At 34.8% G+C, this 21,877-nt stretch overlaps 1 protein-coding gene across 7 annotated transcripts in view; it reads right to left on the reverse strand.

Moving 5' to 3' along the window:
* Positions 1-21,877, reverse strand: part of CCDC102B (coiled-coil domain containing 102B) — a 391,238-nt gene that overhangs the window by 24,961 nt on the left and 344,400 nt on the right. The window contains exon 9 of one of the 7 annotated variants that reach the window (XM_051851119.2): positions 1,339-1,464. The exons of the other annotated variants lie outside the window; for them this stretch is intronic. Coding sequence (XP_051707079.2) covers positions 1,452-1,464 — 13 coding nt within the window. The 3' untranslated portion in view covers positions 1,339-1,451. Of the gene's footprint in view, positions 1-1,338; positions 1,465-21,877 lie in introns of those variants that run through there. 7 annotated transcript variants of the gene reach the window in all.

Raw genomic sequence — 21,877 nt, forward strand, 5'->3', positions numbered from 1 at the left:
CTGGCCTTAGGGCAACGCCTGGGATGAAATCAGAAGACAACTTGCTCACAAGTCATGCCAGCTGTAAGCTTACCTGGTCCCCTGTAATCTCACTCAAATGAGCATTTGGAGTAAGACCACATGTACATGTATGGTGTTGGAAATATTTAAAATGAAAACCAGTGGAATATCATAGCAAGAATACGGGCAGAGTATGAAAATGAGGGAGAAGAAATACATGGTATAAAAAGCAACAAAGTTGGAATAGTATCAAACTAAGTTAGGCTTGGCTTTTAATTCAACTGAATAATCCATGTAGGAAAACAACAGTAGTAGCGAAACTAAGATTACCTGAAGATACAGTTTGTACCTATGAAATTATTTGTATACTTGGACATTTCTTCTTTCCAAGCAACGACCTTGTGATGGATTTTTGAAGCCTTTAAAGCTTAAGACTTTATCTTTTTTTTTTTTTTTTTAAGATTCTCTCTTTATCTCTTTATCTTTTTTAACATATTAGATTCTCAGGGACAGAGAAATGCATGATAATTACTATAACACAGATCTCAATTCTCATGTTAATGTGACATTAACATAAAGAGAACAGATTCTATTTGGTTCATAGACACAGAACTAAGAATATAGTGATACTTTCCTTCCTTGTTCATTTGCTGCCTCCTTCTTTCTCTCCCTCTCTCTCTTTATTTCTATATTTATACCCTGGATAACTTATCTAACATTTTAGTCAAATCTTAATGCTCCACTAACTAAAGTGTTCAGTAAGTAGAAACTAGAAAGATGATGGGGTTATAGGCAAAGGCTATCAACAATAATCCTTAGATTCTAGGGGCTGGTGCCGTGGCTCACTTGGCTTATCTTCTGCCTGTGGCGCCAGCATCCCTTATGGACACCGGGTTCTAGTCCTGGCTGCTCCTCTTCCAGTCCAGCTCTCTACTGTGGCCCAAGAAGGCAGTGGAAGATGGCCCAAGTTCTTGGGCCCCTGCACCCACATGGGAGACCAGGAGGAAGCACCTGGCTCCTGGCTTCGGATTGGCGCAGCAACAGGCGTAGTGGCCATTTGGGGGGTGAACCAATGGAAGGAAGACCTTTCTCTCTGTCTCTCTGTCTCTCTGTCTCTCTCTCTCTCTCTCTCTCTCTCTCTCTCACTGTCTAACTCTACCTGTCATAAGTAAAAAAAAAAAACAAAAACAAAAACAAAAATAACCTTTAGATTCTTTGACAAAACTATGATTCTCAGCCATACTGATGTTCTTCATACTATCACAAGGACTATTAACTATAAAGTAGCATAAAATCTCCTGACAGCACAGTATTCTGACATTTCATGTATGCCATTTTATTTACATTTTCATTTATGATTTGCTGCACTGCTTGTCCCCAAACATGCACTGACAGTTGCACCTAAACATATGAGACCACGTTTGCACATCTGCTCTGTCATCAGACATAGTTCAGTCCCTGAAACTGAAAAGGAACTGTTAGCTATGGTTGATATAATGAATTCCATATTGTAAATCTATGGCAAATACACCAAAAACATTGGAAGGTAGCATATTCTTTCTTGAGAGACGGCAGGCAACATGCGCCATAACTTACTAGTGGTTGTATCCTTAAACCAAGAATTTCCATTTTCCAGGAGTTTATTCTAAGTTAGTAATGAGAAATTAGAATGGAATTTAATGCAAATAGGTCTATAAGGGCATAATATTAAAATATTTAAATATTTGAAGACATAAAATAAAATCCTTAATAATACAATAGGGGGTGATTTCAAAAAAGAGCAATTTCAAAAAAGAGCAGTTAATGCTTTAAAGGGTTGCGGGTGGAAGGGACGTTATGAGGGGGGAAGCCATTGTAATCCATAAGCTGTACTTTGGAAATTTATATTCATTAAATAAAAGTTAAAAAATATTAATTCATTAAAATGATATTTTAAACATACCTGTAAAATAGCAAAATATTAAAAAATACCAGTAATAGATAAAGCAAAAGCAAACTCTAATCTACATAAGTACTCTAGCATAGATTGATTGTGGATTTCATACATTCATAGACATATATTCAGCTTATAAATGTAGATGTAGCAGCTGCATGAGAAACTGAGTGTGTGTGTGTGTGTGTGTGTGTTCGTGAAAGAGAGACAGAGAAAGAGAGACACAGAGAGAGAATAGAAACTTATGAAGCATGAAGACTGAATATGAATCCTAGTTCTGCCATTTAATGATTAAGTTGAATAAAGTCTCTTTCCCTCAGACTCCGGCTTTATGGAATTAAAGTTATGGAGTTAAAATTATGACAGATACAGAGGAGAGAAGGGAGGAGAGAGGGATGTGGGGAGCTTGATTAACCAGTACTAAGTTATAGTTAAATAGAATAAGAAGTACTGGGGATCTATCGTATGGCTGGGTGACAAGCAGATAGATATATTTATCCTGATCAGACATTACACAAGGAATATATGTGTTAAAATATTACACAGTACTCCACAAATATGTACAGTTCATAAGAGTCTGCTAAACTTTTTTTAAATAAAAAAATTAAAGGGGGAAATGAATGTAGAATTGACGTGGTGGTAAATGAGTTAATATGTCTAGAGCAGTATATAACAGAGTATTACACAATGTTAATCCTTATGATTACCTAAATACATGTATGCATACAAATGAACCTGTGCATAAACATCAAGTATGTAATGATGCATACTGAGGAAAATATTACCAGTGAATATTTCTGACTTCTGAAATTGGTGCTTAGCCTCATGTTTTACTGTATGTGCTGCTCTAGTGATATTCTAGAAGTTCAACTGGGAAAAGCAGGTATTGCCTTTATAATGGGCAAAGTGCCTTTCTACCTATCTATTTTTTGAGTTTTTTAATAAACATAAATTTCATAGGTTCAGCTTTTGGAATAAAGTGGTTCTTCCCCCCATACTTGCCCTCCCACCCCCACTCCCATCCTTCATTAGATTCATTTTTATTATCTCTCTATACAGAAGATTTCAATAGTTTGCAACCACACAGACACACAAAGTATAAAGTACTGTTTGAAAACTAGTTTTATCATTAATTCTCATAGTACAACTCATAAAGGACAGAGGTCCTACATGGGGAGCAAGTGCACAGTGACTCCTGTTGTTGATTTAACAACTGAAACTCTTATTTATGATGTCAGTGATCACCCAAGGCTCTTGTCTTGAGCCCCCAAGGCTATGGAAGCCTTGTGAGTCCACAAACTCCGACATTATTCAGACAGGGCCATAATCAAAGTGGAAGTTTTCTCCTTCCTTCAGAGAAAGTTACCTCCTGCAGATGCACTTTATAAGTGAATATTTGCACATGTGCAAGAGAAGACAGAAACACAAAGTTGGAACTGTGCAGGGTAGATCATTCAGGTTGACTGGGATTGCTGACTCATGACTTCCCGATACCATCAACTGGGGCTAACTGAATACTCGTTTTCACACACCAGACATCTCATCCTAATGAGACCGGAATCTAACAAAGTTTGAAACTTTCTCAATCACAATTGTAATTCCAACTATTGATATTATGAATAAAGTCTAATATTTTATTGAGAAGCAGAAAATCATCATATGATATTTTATAATTATTCTCATGCCTAAATATGTTTCTCTAATGTATGACTAATTAGTAAATGAAATAGAAAATCAAATAGAAACATCAATTGGTTATTAAAAGTTTTAATATTCAATTTCACACATTCTCTTCGTACAGTACCTTAATCACAGTGAATTATATCTGCAAGTATATCCTAAGATCCACTGGACACCAACTGAACCCTCACTGAAAATATTTTGGGTACGGTGGGGACTGTGAAACTATGGTAGCAAATTTTATTAATGTAAAGCCATTATTTAAGATATCTTTTTCTTTAATACTTTAAATTTTAGAAAACGCATATATGACATTTTAGATTCTGTGGCTAAAATTAATCTTTGACTAAATGGATTAAGTGAATGAAAGAATTTACTTTTTGTACCCAGAGATAATAGATTTCTTTTAATAACTAATCAATAAAATTAATTTCACTAAGTGTGCCTTTAAAAGCATAGAATTCAGAAAAATTCAGTGGAATGAGGTGTGACTAGCAGGGCAGGACATTTCTAATTCTGTATGCTATTATCAAAGGAGTTAAATAACTCACTAAGTTCTTCCCTCTTTTTTTCTCTTCTTTTTTTCTTGCCTACTCTACTGCCCATCTTCCTTTCTCACCCCCTCTCCTACTGCCTCCCTTCCTTCCTCTTTTTTTCCTCACTTACCCTCCCTCCCACCACCACATTTTGTTCTTTGATTCTGAGCCAGTAATTCTATAACACATAAATAGGGCACTGAATATTGAAATGTAGCTCAATTTGTTTTCCATAGAGAGGTCAAAATACAGGTGTTATAAATCACTCATTTATCAGCTTGACATTCTTTTCAGTAAGAGAAAAATTCAATTTTTGTCTGGGTCACTGAGTTATTTCTTTTATTCTTATACTTAAAAGCACAAACTCTGTAATCAACTTCCTATTTATGCACACCTCAACTTGTCTTTAAAAAACTTAGATCTTTCTTTTACTTAATAACAGCATTTTTCAAAATGAACATTTCTAAAAGTAGAAGACACTTTATCAAAAGTCATATGCCATGTCACCATTTATTTTGCCATTTGTGTTTATCAATTGCACAGCGAAAAAATAATTAACCACCAAAATTTAATAATTGCAAGTAGCACTGAGCATCAACCATGATACTAGAAAACGACCTGTGATGGAATCAATATTTTTGTCCTCACTATTGTCTGTGTAAGCAGTTCCACGGCCAGATCCATAATGTTCTTGACAGGCATGACAATAATCATGTTGACATTGCAAATATTTAAGTAAACTATCATATATACGTTCTGATCAAAAATGTTCAAGCTACAATTTGTATGTGCTTATTGATGATGTAAGTTAGAAATATGAACTTATATAAGAATCTAAATTTAATATTAAGTCATGAAAATACACCAAAGATGTAAGCAATTTGAAATATAAAAATCAAGAGAAATATTTTAGTTAACTAACTTGATTTGTAATTTTCTTCTAATTGGGACTATCTTCATAAAAATACTTAAATTACAATTAAATTATTGAACATTGATATATATGATACCTTGAAAACATATCAGATTTTAAATAAGGCAAGAAGAAATGGAAATCTGGTCATAAGGGGTATTTTCAAAGTCCAAAGAGCTTGTTTAATTTCTCAAGAAATTGAAAAATGTGCATATTCACATAATAATTTTAACAATATGTAATGAAGAGATATTCATAAATATTCAATATATTAGATCACACATGAACAATTCACATTGATATTTCTTAAGAATAATAGGATATTTTTGAGTGTGAGTGATTATTCCATACTAAAATGGAAAACCAGTATATAATCTCAATGTTCCACTACTCTGCATAATTTTCATTTTATTTAATATGGTTAGTGTGAAGAGGTGAACATTCATCCTTGGATTCAAGGCCATTTCTCTTATCTTTAGAAATCATGGCAGACACAATAATGAGGAGATATGTCTTTAAATAGATCAGTGCCCTGCTTTCATGTTTTGAAGATTACTTAGCAAAGCAGTAAGGTATCACAAAAAAGGAGTTAATATAGACAGCCATATTTAATAGTTGTAAGTTATTAGGACTAGCACAAAAGATTTGAGTGACAAATCATATTAATTCTTCTATATCTTCATATATTATATGGATTAATTGGATATGATTATATCTGCATGCGATTGTGTAAAAATCATTACTTAGGTCTATATTTTTACATACCTGCCTAAAGGGTTTTAGGAAATAAAATAGAGAAGGAAAGCTACTTTACTTCTTCATAATGGAAAGTGAACACTTTTCATTTAAGAAAATATTTCTTATACATGTGCTGTGTTCCAGACATTATCCTAGGTTTTGGTTACAAAGCAATGCATAAGATGAACAAATTTTGATGTCATTAGCTTATAGAAAAAATACAGAGGCCACATGTACGGACATTATTTTATAAAGTCTGTAAGCACATTACATACTCAAAAATAATGACCAAAAAACCCATTAATACTTGATTGTACATATCATTTTTAGATCATATTGAAAGTAATATAAGTTGTCAGACAACATGCATTTTATCACCTGATCTTGTTCTTAAAAGCATGAATTCTAAAATATCTGAAGGAAAAGTTTCTAGAAAAGTGTTAGAGGGCATTGTTACATATATTTGAGTTTATTTTATCGAAAATGTAATTCAAGGGGACCAGCGCTGTGGTGTGGCAGGTGAAGCTGCCACCTGCAGTTGTCAGCATCCTATATGGGTGCCTGTTCAAGTCTCAGCTGCTCTACTTCCCATCTGGCTCTCTGCAATGGCCTGGGAAAGCAGTAGAATAAGACCCAAGTCCTTGGGCCCCTGCACCCATGTGGGAGACCCAGAAAAAGATCCTGGCTCCTGGCTTCTGATTGGCACAGCTCCCGTCATTGCAGCCATCTGGGGAGTGAACCAGCAGATAGAGAACCTTTCTCTCTCTTCCTCTGCCTCCCTGAACTCAGCTTTCAAATAAATAAAAAAATTTTAAAAATGCAATTCAAGGGATATTTACTTATGAATTAATAAGCATACTGCTTGGCATTAAACTTCTATAACATCAGCAAACATGTCATAATATTCATGGAGAAATAAACATATTTATCAGATCTAAATGCTAATCAGTGCCTAATGATGATGGAAAACCTCTCATTTTGTTATATAAAATAGAACATGCTTTAAAATCCTAAAAATATTTTTATTTTTAATTGACAGCTAAAATTGTATGCATTAACTTAATACAACATGATGTTTTGAAATAAATATATACTGTGCAATGACTCAATTTGTCTAATTAACATGTATTATGCCAAAGCTTTAAAATTTGTTCAATTTTTTTTTTCTTTTCAAAGTTAATCAATTGATTTTTATTTTATTTGAAAGGCAGACAAAGAGAGAAAGAGAGATCTTCCATCTGCTGGTTCACTTCCTAAGTGCTGGCAATGACCAACATTGGCCCAAGCTGTACCCATGAACCTAAAAGTCAATACAGGTCTCCCATGTGAGTGTTAGGGACCCAGCTAACATAACCATCATCTCCTGTTTCCTAATTTGTGCATTAGCAAGAAGCTGGAATTGAAAGAAAAGCTAGGCTTGATCCAAGTACTCCCATAAGGGATGTGGGTATCCCAAGTGGGATCTTAACTGGAGTATCAAATGCCTGCCCTTATTTAACAATTTTCTTTCAGAAAAGGTATAGCTTTTCATTAAATTTACTCTTTCCTTTTTTCAATTGAAATTTAAGTTTGATAAGGACTTTTACGAATTCCATGAAGATCTCTTATAGCCTTTATATGTACAAACAATGCCAACAATGAGAAAGAAATTCTAAGATCAGTACCATTCACAATAAGTACAAAAAATTTAAATACCTTGGGATAAATTTAACCACAGGGAGATGCAATTCAAGGGATAGTTACTTAAGAATTAGTATGCATACTGCTTGGTATGCAAACTAAAGTTGCATACAAAGAGAGATAAATTTGACCACACACAGATTTTGCTCTCTCTCTCTCATCTCTCTATCTATCATCCATCTATCTATCTCTGCCTTTCAAAAAAACAGATAAATTCTTAAAAAAAGAAAATGTGGTATGCATACACTACGGAACAGTATTCAGCCATAAAAAATCAAAAAAAAATTCTATAATTAAAATTACAAAACACTAAAGAAGGAAATGATAGAAGGCACAAAAAAATGAAAAAGTCTTCCAAGTGCATGGATTGGAAGAATTAATATCATTAAAATGTCCATACTATTCAAAGCAACTTACAGATTCAATATGATCCCAATCAAAATACCAAGACATTATTCTGAGATCTAGAAAAAGTGATGCTAAAGTTCATATGGAAACAGAAGATACCCTGAATAGCTAAAACAAACGTAAACAACAATGACATCTGGTATTGTGATGCCTCCAGCTTTGTTTTTGTTGTACAAGATTGCTTAGCTATTCGAGGTCTCCTGTGTCTCCATATGAATTTCAGCATCATTTTTCCAGGTCTGAGAAGAATGCCTTTGGTATTTTGATTGGGATCACATTGAATCTATAAATTGCTTTTGAGAGAATGGACATTATGATGATGTTGATTCTTCCAATCCATGAGCATGGAAGATTTTTCCATTTTCTGGTATCCTCTTCTTTTTCTATCTATAAGATTTTGTAATTTTCATTGTAGAGATCTTTACTGTCCTTGGTTAAGTGTATTTCAAGGTATTTGATTGTTTTTGTAGCTATTACGAATGGGATTTATCTTAGAAGTTCTTTCTCAGCCATGGCATTGTCTGTGTATACAAAGGCTGATTTTTGCATTGATTTTATAGCCTGCTACTTTGCCAATCTCTTCTATGAGTTCCAATAGTCTCTTAGTGGAGTTCTTTGGATCCCCTAAATAAAGAATTATATTATCTGCAAAAAAGGATAGTTTGAGTTCTTCCTTTCCAATTTGTATCCCTTTAATTTCTTTTTCTTGCCTAACAGTTCTGGCTAGAACTTCCAGAACTATGTTGAATAGCAGTGGTGAGAGTGGGCATCCGTGTCTGGTACCAGATCTCAGTGGAAATGCTTCCAACTTTTCCCCATTCAATAGGATGCTGGCCGTGGATTTTTCATAAATTGCTTTGATTGTATTGAGGAATGTACCTTCCATACCCAGTTTGCTTAGAGTTTTCATCATGAAAGGGTGTTGAATTTTATCAAATGCTTTTTCTGCATCTATTGAGATAATCATATGATTTTTCTTCTGCTAATTGTTAATATGGTGTATCACATTGATTGATTTGCAAACATTGAACCATCCCTGCATGCCAGGGATAAATCCCACTTGGTCTGGATGGATGATCTTTCTGATGTGTTGTTGCATTCTACTGGCGAGAATTTTATTGAGGATTTTTGCATCTATGTTCATCAGGGATATTGGTCTGTAATTCTCTTTCAATGCTGCATCTTTTTCTGGCTTAGGGATTAAGGTGATGCTGGCTTCATAGAAAGAATTTGGGAGGATTCCCTCTTTTTCGATTGTTCTGAATAGTTTGAGAAGAATTGGAGTTAGTTCTTCTTTAAATGTCTGGTAGAATTCAGCAGTGAATCCATCTGGTCCTGGGCTTTTCTTTGTTCAGAGGGACTTCATTACTGTTTCAATTTCCGTCTCATTATGGGTCTGTTTAGGTTTTCTATGTCTTCCTGGTTCAATTTAGGTAGGTTGCATTTGTCCAGGAATCTATCCATTTCTGATAGATTTCCCTGTTTGCTGGCATACGACTATTTGTAGTAATTTCTGATGACTCTTTTTATTTCTGTGGTGTCTGTTCTTACATCCCCTTTTTCATCTCTGATTTTATTGATTTGGGTGTCTTCTTTTTTTTAGTTAGTTGGGCCAATGGGGTGTCAATTTTGTTTATTTTTTTCAAAAATCCAGCTCTTCATTTGGCTAATCTTTTGTAATTTTTTTTTTGATTCAATTCTGTTGATTTCTTCTTTAATTTTAATTATTTCTCTTCTCCTACTAGTTTTGGGTCTGGTTTGCTACAGTTTTTCTAGATCCTTGAGATGTGCCGAAAGCTCATTTATTTGATGCCTTTCCAATTTCTTGATGTAGGCACCTATTGCTCTAACTTTCCTCTCAACACTGCTTTTGCCATATCCCATAAGTTTTGATATGTTGTGTTGTTATCTTCATTTACTTTCAGAAAGTTTTTGATTTCTCTTTTGATTTCTTCTTTGACCCAATGTTCATTCAGGAGCATGTTGTTCAATCTCCATGTGTTTGCATATGCTCTAAGGATTCCTGATTTGCTAATTTCCAGCTTCATTCCACTGTGGTCTGAGAAGCTGCATGGTATGATTCCAATTCTTTTGAATTTGCCGAGACTTGTTTTATGGCCTAGAATGCTGTCAATCCTAGGACATACTACAGGGCAGTTATAATCAAAACAGCATGGTACTGGTACAGAAGCAGATGGATAGACCAATGGAACAGAACAGAAACTCCAGAAATCAATCCAAACATCTATAGCCAACTTATATTTGATCAAGGATCTAAAACCAATTCCTGGAGCAAGGACAGACTATTCAACAAATGGTGCTGGGAAAACTGGATTTCCACGTGCAGAAGCATGAAGGAAGACCCCTACCTTACACCTTACACAAAAATCCACTCAACATGTATTAAAGATCTAAATCTATGACCCGACACCATGAAAGTATTAGAGAAAATTGGAGAAACCTTGCAAGATATAGGCACAGGCAGACTTTTTGGAAAAACCCATGAGACACAGGTAGTGAAAGCCAAAATTAACAATTGGGATTACATCAAATTAAGAAGTTTATCTGTCCTTAGTGTGCTGTACATTGAGATTTAATGCTATAATTAGTACTCAAACAGTATTTTTCACTTTATGTTTCTGTGTGGCAGCAAACTGTTGAAATCTTTACTTAATGTATGCTAAACTGATCTTCTGTATATAAAGAGAATCAAAAATGAATCTTGATGTGAATGGAAGGGGAGAGGAAGTGGGAAAGGGGAGGGTTGCGGGTGGGAGGGACGTTATGGGGGGGAAGCCATTGTAATCCATAAGCTGTACTTTGGAAATTTATATTCATTAAATAAAAGTTAAAAATAAAAAGAAGTTTCTGTACTGCAAAAGAAACAGTCAGGAAAGTGAAGAGGCAACTGACAGAATGGGAAAAATATTTGCAAACTATGCAGCTCAATTCACAACAGCTAAGATATGGAATCAACCTGGATGTCCATCAACTCGTGATTGTATAAAGAAAATATGGGGGCCAGTGCTGTGTTGTCTGAGTAAGGCCACATCCTGTAGAGCTGGCATTCCAAATGGGTGCTGGTTCACATACTGGCTGCTCTACTTCTTTTCCAGTTCCCTGCTAATGTGCCTCGGAAAACAGCAGAAGATGGCCCAAGTACTTGATCCTCTGCACCCATATGGGAGACCCAGAAGGAGCTCCTTGCTCCTGGTTTTGGATTGTCCCATCTCTGGCTGTTGCGGCCATTTGAGGAGTGTACCAGTGGAAGGAAAATCTCTCTCTCTCTCTCTCTCATCCATCTATCTCTGCCTTTCAAAAAATATAAATTATTTAAAAAATGTAGTATGCATATACTATGGAACACTATTCAGACATAAAAAGAATGAAATAAAAAAAATATGCAACTGGAAACTTATGCTTAGTAAAATAATACAGTCTCCAAAAGACAAAAATCATATGTTTTCTCTAATATGTTGTAGTTAATGTAGATTACAAAAAATGTGCAGGAAGGAAATTGACATGATTTGATTGCTGTTTTTAGCCTATGTTTATGCTCCTGTGGTACTGTGGTCTTTCTAATTTTTACTTGCTGAATATTATGTTTAGTGGTGCATTAAACCTGTGTTTATAGTGAATTGAAGTTTTGTTTATACAGAAATTAAAGAAAAAAAAGAAAGGAATAAAGAAGGGGATTGATGTAGGGCGACAATAAGGATGGAAATATGGTTATCTTCATAGAATTGTATCTGTTAAATACATGAACCCTGTTCTCTTTATATTAATAATTATCAAACATAATTATGATAAATAGTAATTTAAGATTGGTCTAGGTAGAAATGGCATTCTTATTGTAATGAATTATTCCACAATATAATTTTTTTCAGAGGGCTTTTTAATCCATATTTAAATTAGCCAAAGATATATTTAAAATTTTTTGTTCAATGCTTTCAGATGACCATTGTTTTGTTTCTTATTTCTTAATCGACTTTTTTTTTTTAGCACTTTTAGATTCACAGTGAAATTAGAGGAAGACACTGCAATTTCCTATATGACCTCTGCCCCCTTACATACATGGCATCCCTCATTGTCAACATGGCACACCAAATAGTGCATTTAATGCAACTGATGAACCTGTGTTGGCATGTAATTGTCTCACACAGAGGCCATAGTTTATATTAGCATTCTCTGCTGACAGTTTACATTCCATGGGTTTGGACAAATGTGTAATGACATGGATCTACCATTATGATGCCATGAAGAGTAGTTTCACAGCCCTAAAATCCTCTGTGCTGTGCTTGTCCATCTCTCCCTCCCCATAAACTAATTCCCAACACTTCCACTGTGTCCCTAGATTTTCCTTTTCTAGAATGACTCAGAATCATAAAGTATGTACCTTTTCAGAGTGTATTCTTCCATTTAGTCGGTCTTTAGCAAACATTTTACAAACATTTTCTCGCAGTATATGGTTTGTTATCATTTTCCTGACACTGTCTTTTGCAGAGAAAGACTTAATGAAATCTTTGGATATTGTTTCAGATGTGCTTTGGATATCATATCTAATAAGTCATCAGAGAGTTCATGTAGATTTTCTCTTATGTTGCCTTCTAGGAGTTTTATAGCTTCATGTTCCACAGTCAGGTGTGTGATCCATTTTAATTTTTGTAAAAGAAGTGAGGTCTGTGTCTGCATTCATTTTTTTTGCTTGTAGATAATATGGAGCTGTCCCAGCACCATTTGTTGGAAACAAGCATCTTATTTATATTGTATTGCTTTTGCTCCTTTGTCAAAGATCACTTGACTCCATTTATGAACTTTCTGGGCTCTTTATTCTATTCCATTCAACTATTTGTCTATTATTTCACCAATACTCACTGTTTTTATTACTGTAATTTCATAGTATGTCTTCACATCAGGTAGCATCTGACCTCCAATTTTGTTTTTCTTTTTTTTTAAGATTTTATTTATTTGAGAGTTAGAGTTACAGATAGTGAGAGGCAGAGACAGAGAGAAAGGTCTTTCTTCCAACAGTTAACTCCACAAATGGCTGCAACGGCTGGAGCTTTGCCGATCTGAAACCAGGAGCCAGTGCTTATTCCTGGTCTCCCATGCGGGTGCAGGGACCCAAGGACTTGGGCCATCTTCTACTGCCTTCCCAGACCACAGCAGAGAGCTGGATTGGAAGAGGAGCAGCCGGGACGAGAACCAGCGCTCATATGGGATGCAGGCAACACAGGTGGAGGATTAACCTACTGCACCACGACACCAGCCCCCAATTTTGTTTTTCTCCTTCAAAACATGTTGACTGTTCTGTACCTTCTGCTACCACATGCAAATTTTGAAATAGTTTTATCAATATCCACAAAATTATTTTCTGTGGTTTGGATTGGACTACACTGAATCTGTGGAGCATGACAGGACAAAATGGCACTGTGACAGTATAGAGTCTACCTGTGCAGAGATATGTCTTCCCTTCCTTAGTTCTTTGATTTCTTTTGTTTTGTAGCTTTATTCATTAAGATATTATAATTATTTTGTTAAATTTAAACCTAAGTGTTTCAGTTTTAGGTGCTAGAGCTAATTACACTGTGTTTGCATTTCAAATTGCACTTGTTCGTTTCCAGTATGTAGGAAAGTGATTTATTTTTTATATTCACATTTTATTCTTCAATTCTGCTGTAATTATTTAGTAATTCTTAGAAGTAGTTTGGGGTTGAGTCCTCTGTATTTTAAACATAGATAAAAATTTCATCTGTGAACAAAGATAGTTTTAATCCACCTGTACCAATTTATGTATTTCCCCCTCCAGAACAAAACAAAACAAAACAAAACTTTCTTGTTGCTTTAATAGGACTTCCAGTATGAGGTTGAAAATCAAGGACAAAAGAGGACATTCTTGCTTTGTTCCCTATGTTACTGGGAAAGCTTCAAGTTTCTCACCTTATTTTTATGTTTTAGTTATCTAAAACCAGAGAAATTTGTTTATATTATTTTTTATCAATCCTCTATAGATTGTCTTGGGTATGCATTTCATCAGTGTGTAATAGTAAAACTGTCTCTTTCTTTCGAACATCTGCATACTTTTCACTTCCTTTATTATGACTCAATTTTGCTTTACTAAGGCACACTCATGAATCACAAAAATCATCACTACTTTCGTACTGCTTTCGTGTGTTTCTGAATTGAGAGACTCAGTGCTTGACTCTGAAGAGGATTTGTCTTAAATTTAGAGAAATCCAAACTAGGTTTAAAAAGTCCTTTTCTGTTTCTAATTTTTTTCATGAATAAATATCAGAAGACTGGTTGGTTTTATTACACTTATTTAACAATCATACCATTTTTCTCAGTTAATTGGAGAAGGAAATGATTACATGTTTCTGCTAGAGAACATTCCTTGACTTTTCAGAATAAATACCATATGGCCACGATGAATATTTTGTAACAGCTCTAGATCCCATTTGCCAAGATGGCTCCTTAACATTTCTGCACCCATCATAACAGATTAATCTATACTTCTATTTTCTCATGCTTTTCTCATCAAGCTCAAGTTTCAGTAATTTCTTCCCTCATAAAATGTTAGGAAAGTGATTTTTTAAACTTATCTAAAATATTTTTTCACTGTTCCTGATAGTTTTGGCAAAACTTGCCCATAAAATGCAATTATAAAACTTGTTTCCAAGAGGATTAAGAAATTTGGTTCCTGGTTGAAATAGTTATAATTACTCTGTCACAACATTATGGTAATAATTATAATTGTTCTATCAGGATTCGATTTTACTTTGATGGTATATTGGAAATTGTCCTTTAGAAAATTTTAATATTATCTAAATTTGCAATTTCAATAAAGTTTTTCATAAGCTTCACTTCTGTTTCAGAAATAAAAACTAATTATTTTATCTCTTTAAATTTTTGGAAGTTTTTGAGTGTGTTTTCTCCTTTTCCTTGACCAATTTTGGTGGCTTATTTTGAATTGATAAAAAACTCTGGGAATCCTGTGGTGGCCATTCCTGTTTTATCTCCCTCTGCTTAAATAGGGGTGAAATCAGTCATTGTGTTACCCTCCCAGGGTCCAGTGCCCACACTCAGGCCTGGGGACAGGTGATGCCTAGGCTGTGGCTCTACCACTGTCCTGTGTTTGTGTTGTTTCTGGACAGTGGAGTTTTATTTGTATCACTGGCCACACTCTTGCTTTTTAATGTCTTTAAGAATAGGTTTCGGCCTGTGCTGTGGTTCACTAGGCTAATCCTCTGCTCTGCGGCGCCGGCATACCGGGTTCTAGTCCTGGTCAGGGCGCTGGATTCTGTCGCGGTTGCCCCTCTTCCAGGCCAGCTCTCTGCTGTGGCCAGGGAGTGCAGTGGAGAATGGCCCAAGTCCTTGGGCCCTGCACCCCATGGGAGACCAGGATAAGTACCTGGCTCCTGCCATCTGATCAGCACAGTGCGCCGGCCGTGGCGGTCATTGGAGGGTGAACCAACGGCAAAGGAAGACCTTTCTGTCTGTCTCTTTCTCTCACTGTCCACTCTGCCTGTCAAAAAAATAAATAAATAAATAAAGAATAGGTTTCAACTCAAGCTTTTGTAAGTGAACCACCGAAGAAAATGAATAAGTCACCTTATGGACTCCACTTGACAAGCACTGCGTACACATTCTTATGTCAGCAATCATTCTACACTTGACAGTGAGAAATGATCTGTCCTAGTGTAATATTTAAAACACTGTTGTATCACATTTAGTTTATATTTTTATTCATCCAGAATCTCAAATGTCTTCTCTATATAATTATAGCACCACATACTTTCATTTTCCCAGATTAGTGGCATTCCATAGGCAGCAATTTGAAAATGCAATTTATTGTGCTGAAACAATAAAACATTTCATGGTATCTTAGTGACCCATAAAAGTTAATGTAGTTTTAGAAGCGCCTAATATAGTCCAAAGAATAGCTAGAAGAAAGTGGGTCACTCTGTAAGCAAACCTCTTATACCAAAAAATCGCAGTGATAAAAGTGATTCACCAATAAGGACCACAGAACCACAATAACAGAATAATTCAATGTCGACAAAATCGTTTTATGCATACAGAAGTAGGCAACTGTTTGTAACTCATTTTCCATCTCTTATTTTAGCAATGTGTACTAGTTATTTTGAAGTATTGATGATAATGAGGTCTTAATTTCTTTAATTAAAATGTTTTAATTCCTTTGAAATGCATTCTCATTTAATTATTATTTAAATTCTTTGATATAAACAGAATGGGGAAGTTTCTAAATAATATACTTACATGATTGTACACACACATTAAAGGGAACTTTTCTATATTGCATATTAGTCTTATTCAACATGTATTGTATACATATATAGTATGCTTACATACATACAATGATTTTTACTTCTTTTACAATAATAAAATGACAAAGGAGGAAATAAATTGTTGACTGAACTTTCTTAGTATTATTTAAAGAGAATTCTGCTTTGCATAACTTTTGTTCTTTAAAATCTATTTAATATTATTTTCATTATGGATGACAGCCAAGATTTCTTATGTCCAGTGCAAATACTGCTCATTAAAAGTACATATGAATGAATAGATCCAATGTATCAAAGTTTCCCAATTATGATAAAGTATCCTCAAAATGATTAGCATACTTCAGCATTCAAGGAAATCTAATAAGAATTTCATTTTAAATTTCATATTTTAGTGAGTTAGCTTTCAGAAAAATTCAAAAGGAAAGAAAAAATATGTATCTTTTTTTCAGAATTCTTTTGTAAAATTGAGAGATCTCTAAGTGAGTTCATGAATAAAACCATTAAATATGGCTTTGGGAATTTAATGAGAAAGGTACAATTTTAAAAATTGTAATTCTATCAAATTAAACATGCTTCCTGTACAGTATTTAGTTTCCTAACACTACAAGTGATACAATCATAAGGAGTATTATACCAAAATAATTATCATTATTTCTCCCATTTTTAATTCTCTAGTATTCTATGAAAATCTTGATAGTACCTTAAACCTTAAGATACCGATCTTCTCTGAAGTGAAAAAAATAATGTATTGTTCACTAATTGAGTGGATAATTAACATGTAGTATTTACTAATAGATATATACCACATACCAAGTAGGTGACCGGGGCATAGTGCAGTAAGGAAAACAAACAATGAAGGTGGGTGTGTGGTACTGAGGCTAAGTAACCACATCCCATATCCCATATCTGAGTGTGATTTATGTCTCAGCTCCTGCACTTCCTGTCCAGCTTCTTGCTGATGTGCACCCTAGGAGACAGCAAGTGATGTCTCAAGCAGTTGGATCCCTGACATTCACTTGGGAAACCCAGATTGAGTTCCAGGCTCCAGGCCTCTCCCTGGTCCAGCCCTGGCTATCCTGGGCATTTGGGGAGTGAACAAGCAGAAGGGTAATCTTTAAATAAATAAATAAATAAATAAAGGATAATCTTCAAATAAAATGAAAGTAAGAAGGTTAAGCAAGAAGTCATACCTATATATATATACATGTAGTCTCTCATGTTTTAGTCTATGACAAGAGTTAAAAGGGGCTAGAAGATTAAGGTTACCTCTGTGTGATGAGGGAATGCCTCATCAAGAAGTGGCATTTAAACTGTCACCTGCAGCAGGATAAAGAAGTCAGCACAAACGGATGCGCATAGGCAAAAGTATGAAAGTACTGCTGTCGGCAAACTTCCTGGGTTCAGGAAATTTTGAACAAAATCAATGCTGCCGATATGTAGAAAGGGCACAGAGAAGTGCACTGAAAGCCATTTGTGAGGCTTACATCATCCTGACTTTTATAGGTGAATGTAAAGAGTTCAAATATCTATTCTAAATTTAATGAGAAGCTATAAAAGTGTTTTCACCTGGAGAATGACATAATATAAATTGTATTTCCAGAAGACAACCATTTGGAGTATATCCTGGAAGTGGTGACATGACTTAAAAGCTATTGCAGGAACTCAAGGGAAGAGATAATGCTAATCTAGACCAGAGTAGCAGCAGTAAGTTGGACAGAAGGTTTAAAGTTAAAAGGAATCTTAATTGAAATTTCTGATTTATTAGGGCATGGAAAAAGCAGGTGTCAAGAACAAAAGAGGTTCTGAGCAAGACAAAGGGGCTGGTATCAAACTTACACAACTGGTAGAGAGCTTAACTGTCAAGTGGACACAGCAGAAGATGAACTACTATTTGGAAAGCAGTCGATCAAAGTAATAGATACTAACACTGAAGCACAGACAATAATAATAATAAATAGAAGCATAAGACATGATGAATGTAGTTAAATGATTTGAATAAAAGTTCAAGAAGGAGAAAAGGGTGAGAATAGGATAGAATGGGAATAATGGATTAGAATTTTCTAAATTTAATGTAAGAATCAGTATAAAGATGAAAGTTCCTTAGCAAAACCCAACCAGGACAGATCTAAAGAAAATAAAATCTTTGCCCATCAAAGATAAACTGCTGAAGCCAAAATAAAATAATTAAGAAGCTAATTCTGAAATAATGAAAAGTAACTGATTAATATTTTATGGAAAGATATGACAGGAGAAATAAAATGAAAAATGACATAAAAGCAAATGTCAGTTGGATGATATAAACTCAAAAGCTTTGTAAATTACATTAAATGTAAAAGGATTAAACAATCCAATTAAAAGGAAAAGCTTTCAAAGTGGTTAATAGATGCAGACACGGTTACTTTTTATTAAAAAAAGACAGAAAAAACACTTCAACTAAAAGTATATGAAATATAACTATTCAATTAACAGAGAAAATTGATTTTTGTTAATATCAATCAAATTGACTGAAGACAAAGGGTATTATAGAATGAAACAGGTAATTTAATAACAATAAAATGGGAAATTCATTCCAATAGGTAGACACTGGTCATAAATGGCTATTGAGCATCTGAAATTCAGCTGATGGCAATAATGATGTTCTACTCTAAGTGTATAATAAAGACAAAAGTTTAAAAATCTAATTTTAAAATATTTATTGCATGTTGATAATAGTAATACAGTGGATTTGTTGGGGTTAATATGTTATCATGTTGTTATATGCTATTAATGTTATAAATTTCATCAGCTTATTCTTTTTACATGTGGCTCACATTATGTTTGCACTGCAGTTAAAAACTTTCATTTTTGCAGTTAATATTGTGGCACGGGGAGTTATGCCGCCACTTGCGATGCTGGTGTCCCATACTGGAGTTCCAGTTTGAGGCTCTGCTTCCTATCCAGCTACCTGCTAATGTGCCTGGAAAGACATGGCTCAAGTCCTTGGGCTTTTGCCACCCATGTGGGAGAATCAGATAGGGTTCCTGGATTCTGGCTTTGGTCTGGTCCAGCCCTGGTTGTTGCAACCATTTGGGGAGTGAATCAGTGGATGAAAAAAATCTCTCTCACTCCTTTCCTCTCTCTCTCTCTTCCTTCCCCACCTTTCTTCCCTCCATCTCACATTTTGAGTTTCAAGTAAATTAGCACATAAAACTTCAAAAAATAAAACTTTTTAAAAATAAAAAAGTTTCAATGGTGGAAATTGAGTAGAACATGTAATGGATATATTTCTGGTCAGCTCTTTTTCAGAGAATTCTTAGTATTCTTCAGTAATGCAAATCTGTGGATCTAATCTACTATAGAAGCTACAGAGAAAGTCTTAGAAATAAGAGTATTGTATACCCTGAGTAAATTTCTGAATTGTTTAAAAAATAAATTACTGTACTTTATAATCAAGTATTCTGTACTGGCAAGGCATAGTAATAATTCCCAATAATATTTAATTGATCTATGGGAACCCTAGCACGACTGTATGTCACAAACCAATGAAAAAGCATTAATGGTTGACAGTCTTATAGTTTTACACATTTTTGGCTCTACAACACTGAAAATACTAAGTTTGTTTATTACAAGGTAACAGATAAATTATGATGTAAAGTATATCGCTATCAAGGCCATACAAAATCTTTAACACACAGGTTCTAAAGTCAACTTTTTGTCAACACATCCTGACCGTTCATATTCTTTTTCTTACTTGCCAAGAATTCCTGTCAGAACAAGAGGAGAGAATTACTTTGACAGAAAAGGAAAGCAAACAAAGGTGGAAATTGGAAACCAAAAGCTGTCAACCAAAATGAGGCATGTACTTCTGAGATGGCAGACAAACGAAAAATGAAAAGTAGGACAGAAGGCAGAGCATGTGAGTAGGCAAGGATGTGGGACAGAAGGAGGACAGAGAAGCAAAGCCCCACAAGGTGCCTCACCGGGCTCCAAGCCTGTCTCTTGCTGACACAAACCTTGTGCCCTCTTCACACAGCAAACATCACAGCACAGTGGTGCCCAGCACTGCTGAAGTGTTGTGCAATATTTAGTGGTGCTTTACCAGGAACATGTTGTGACACTGTGATGTGTAGAGGTTTTTCAATAGGAAAGTACAAGAAAGCATTCCAAATATGACTAACATGGCCATAAATCCTCTTGTAACATCAGCAGCAGGAGCAATTTTATTCTTATCCCTGTTCCTAAAACTCACCAAGTCAAGGTAATACTCATTTGTTTATAAATTTAAACTACTCCTATTTCCTCTATTCCATTTGGAACATATTTTATGAATGTTATGATCTGAAAAAAGAATTTATAATAATTAAGGTAATTAGACCTTCATAAATACATCCTCATACAAGAAAAATTGACAGAATTAATAGAAAAATAAAAAGTGATGGCATACAAACAAAAATATTGTATCTGAAATAACATTGCTTATAAAAGCATCATCAGAAACAAGTTAAAGACTTGAGCACACAGATTAAATGTGCTCTTCACAATGATGTTGAAGTTAATCCCATCTTTATATTAGGATATTTTAGCTCTTTAGTAGGAAAAGGAGTCTTGATTGTACAGGGCAAACATCAAGGAGATGATGATATATCTTCTTTGACACTGAGAAAGCGGAATGATGACAAAACTGTGAACCTGTAATTCCATTCAGTCCAATGTGGTCTTCATGTGTGAAAGCACTAGAACCCGCTTGTTCTGGGAGAAAACTACTGAAATATATATCTGAGTTTCCTGGAAAAGGAACCAAAACACAGAGATCAAGAATAGAAAGAGCTAGGCTGAAACGTCAACGAAGCTTTAAAACTAACTGAGCAGCACCTGCTGGGGTGCAGCACGTAAAGCCACCATTGGGATTCTCATGTCCCATACAGGAGTCCCTGGGATCCAGTTCTGCCCTCTGCTTCTGATCCAATTTCCTGCTAATGCACCGGGGAAGCAGAAATGATGGCTAAGACTCTGAGGTCCTGTACTCATGTGGGAGACCCTGGTGAGTTCCCAGGCCCTGGCTTTGTCCTGACCAAACCTTGGCATTTGTGGGCATTTCAGGAGTGAGCCAGCAGGTGGAAGTTCTTTTTCTGTCTTTCTTCCTCTGTAACTTTGCCTTTCAAATAAATCATTAAATATCCCCATGTTTACTGCAGCTCAATTCACAATATCTGATATGGAATCAGATGTTTATCAATTGGTGATTGGATAAAGACAATGCTATATATATATATATATATATACACACACACACATATATATATGATGGAATATATATATACACACATATATATATATATATATATGATGGAATACTACTCAGAATTAAAAAGAATTAAATCCTGTCTTTTGCAATAAAATGGATGCAACTGGAAACTGTTGTGTTTAGTGAAATAAACCAGTCCCCAAAATATAACTATCATATATAACTATCATACATTTCCTCTATATATAGTAGTTAATATAGATACAAAATAATGTTTGAGAGAAACTGATAGCTTGTGACTTGATTATTACTTATAACCCTGGTCTATATTCCTGTTAAACAGTGGTGGTTCTAATTTTTACTTATTGAAGATTATGGTTAGTGGTTGAATTAACCCTGTGCTTATAAAGCAAATTAAAAATATGTTAGTATGAAAATTAAAGGGAAAATAAGAAAGAA

The sequence above is a fragment of the Oryctolagus cuniculus genome, chromosome 10 (genome assembly GCF_964237555.1).
Source record: "Oryctolagus cuniculus chromosome 10, mOryCun1.1, whole genome shotgun sequence".
Lineage (NCBI taxonomy): Eukaryota > Metazoa > Chordata > Mammalia > Lagomorpha > Leporidae > Oryctolagus > Oryctolagus cuniculus.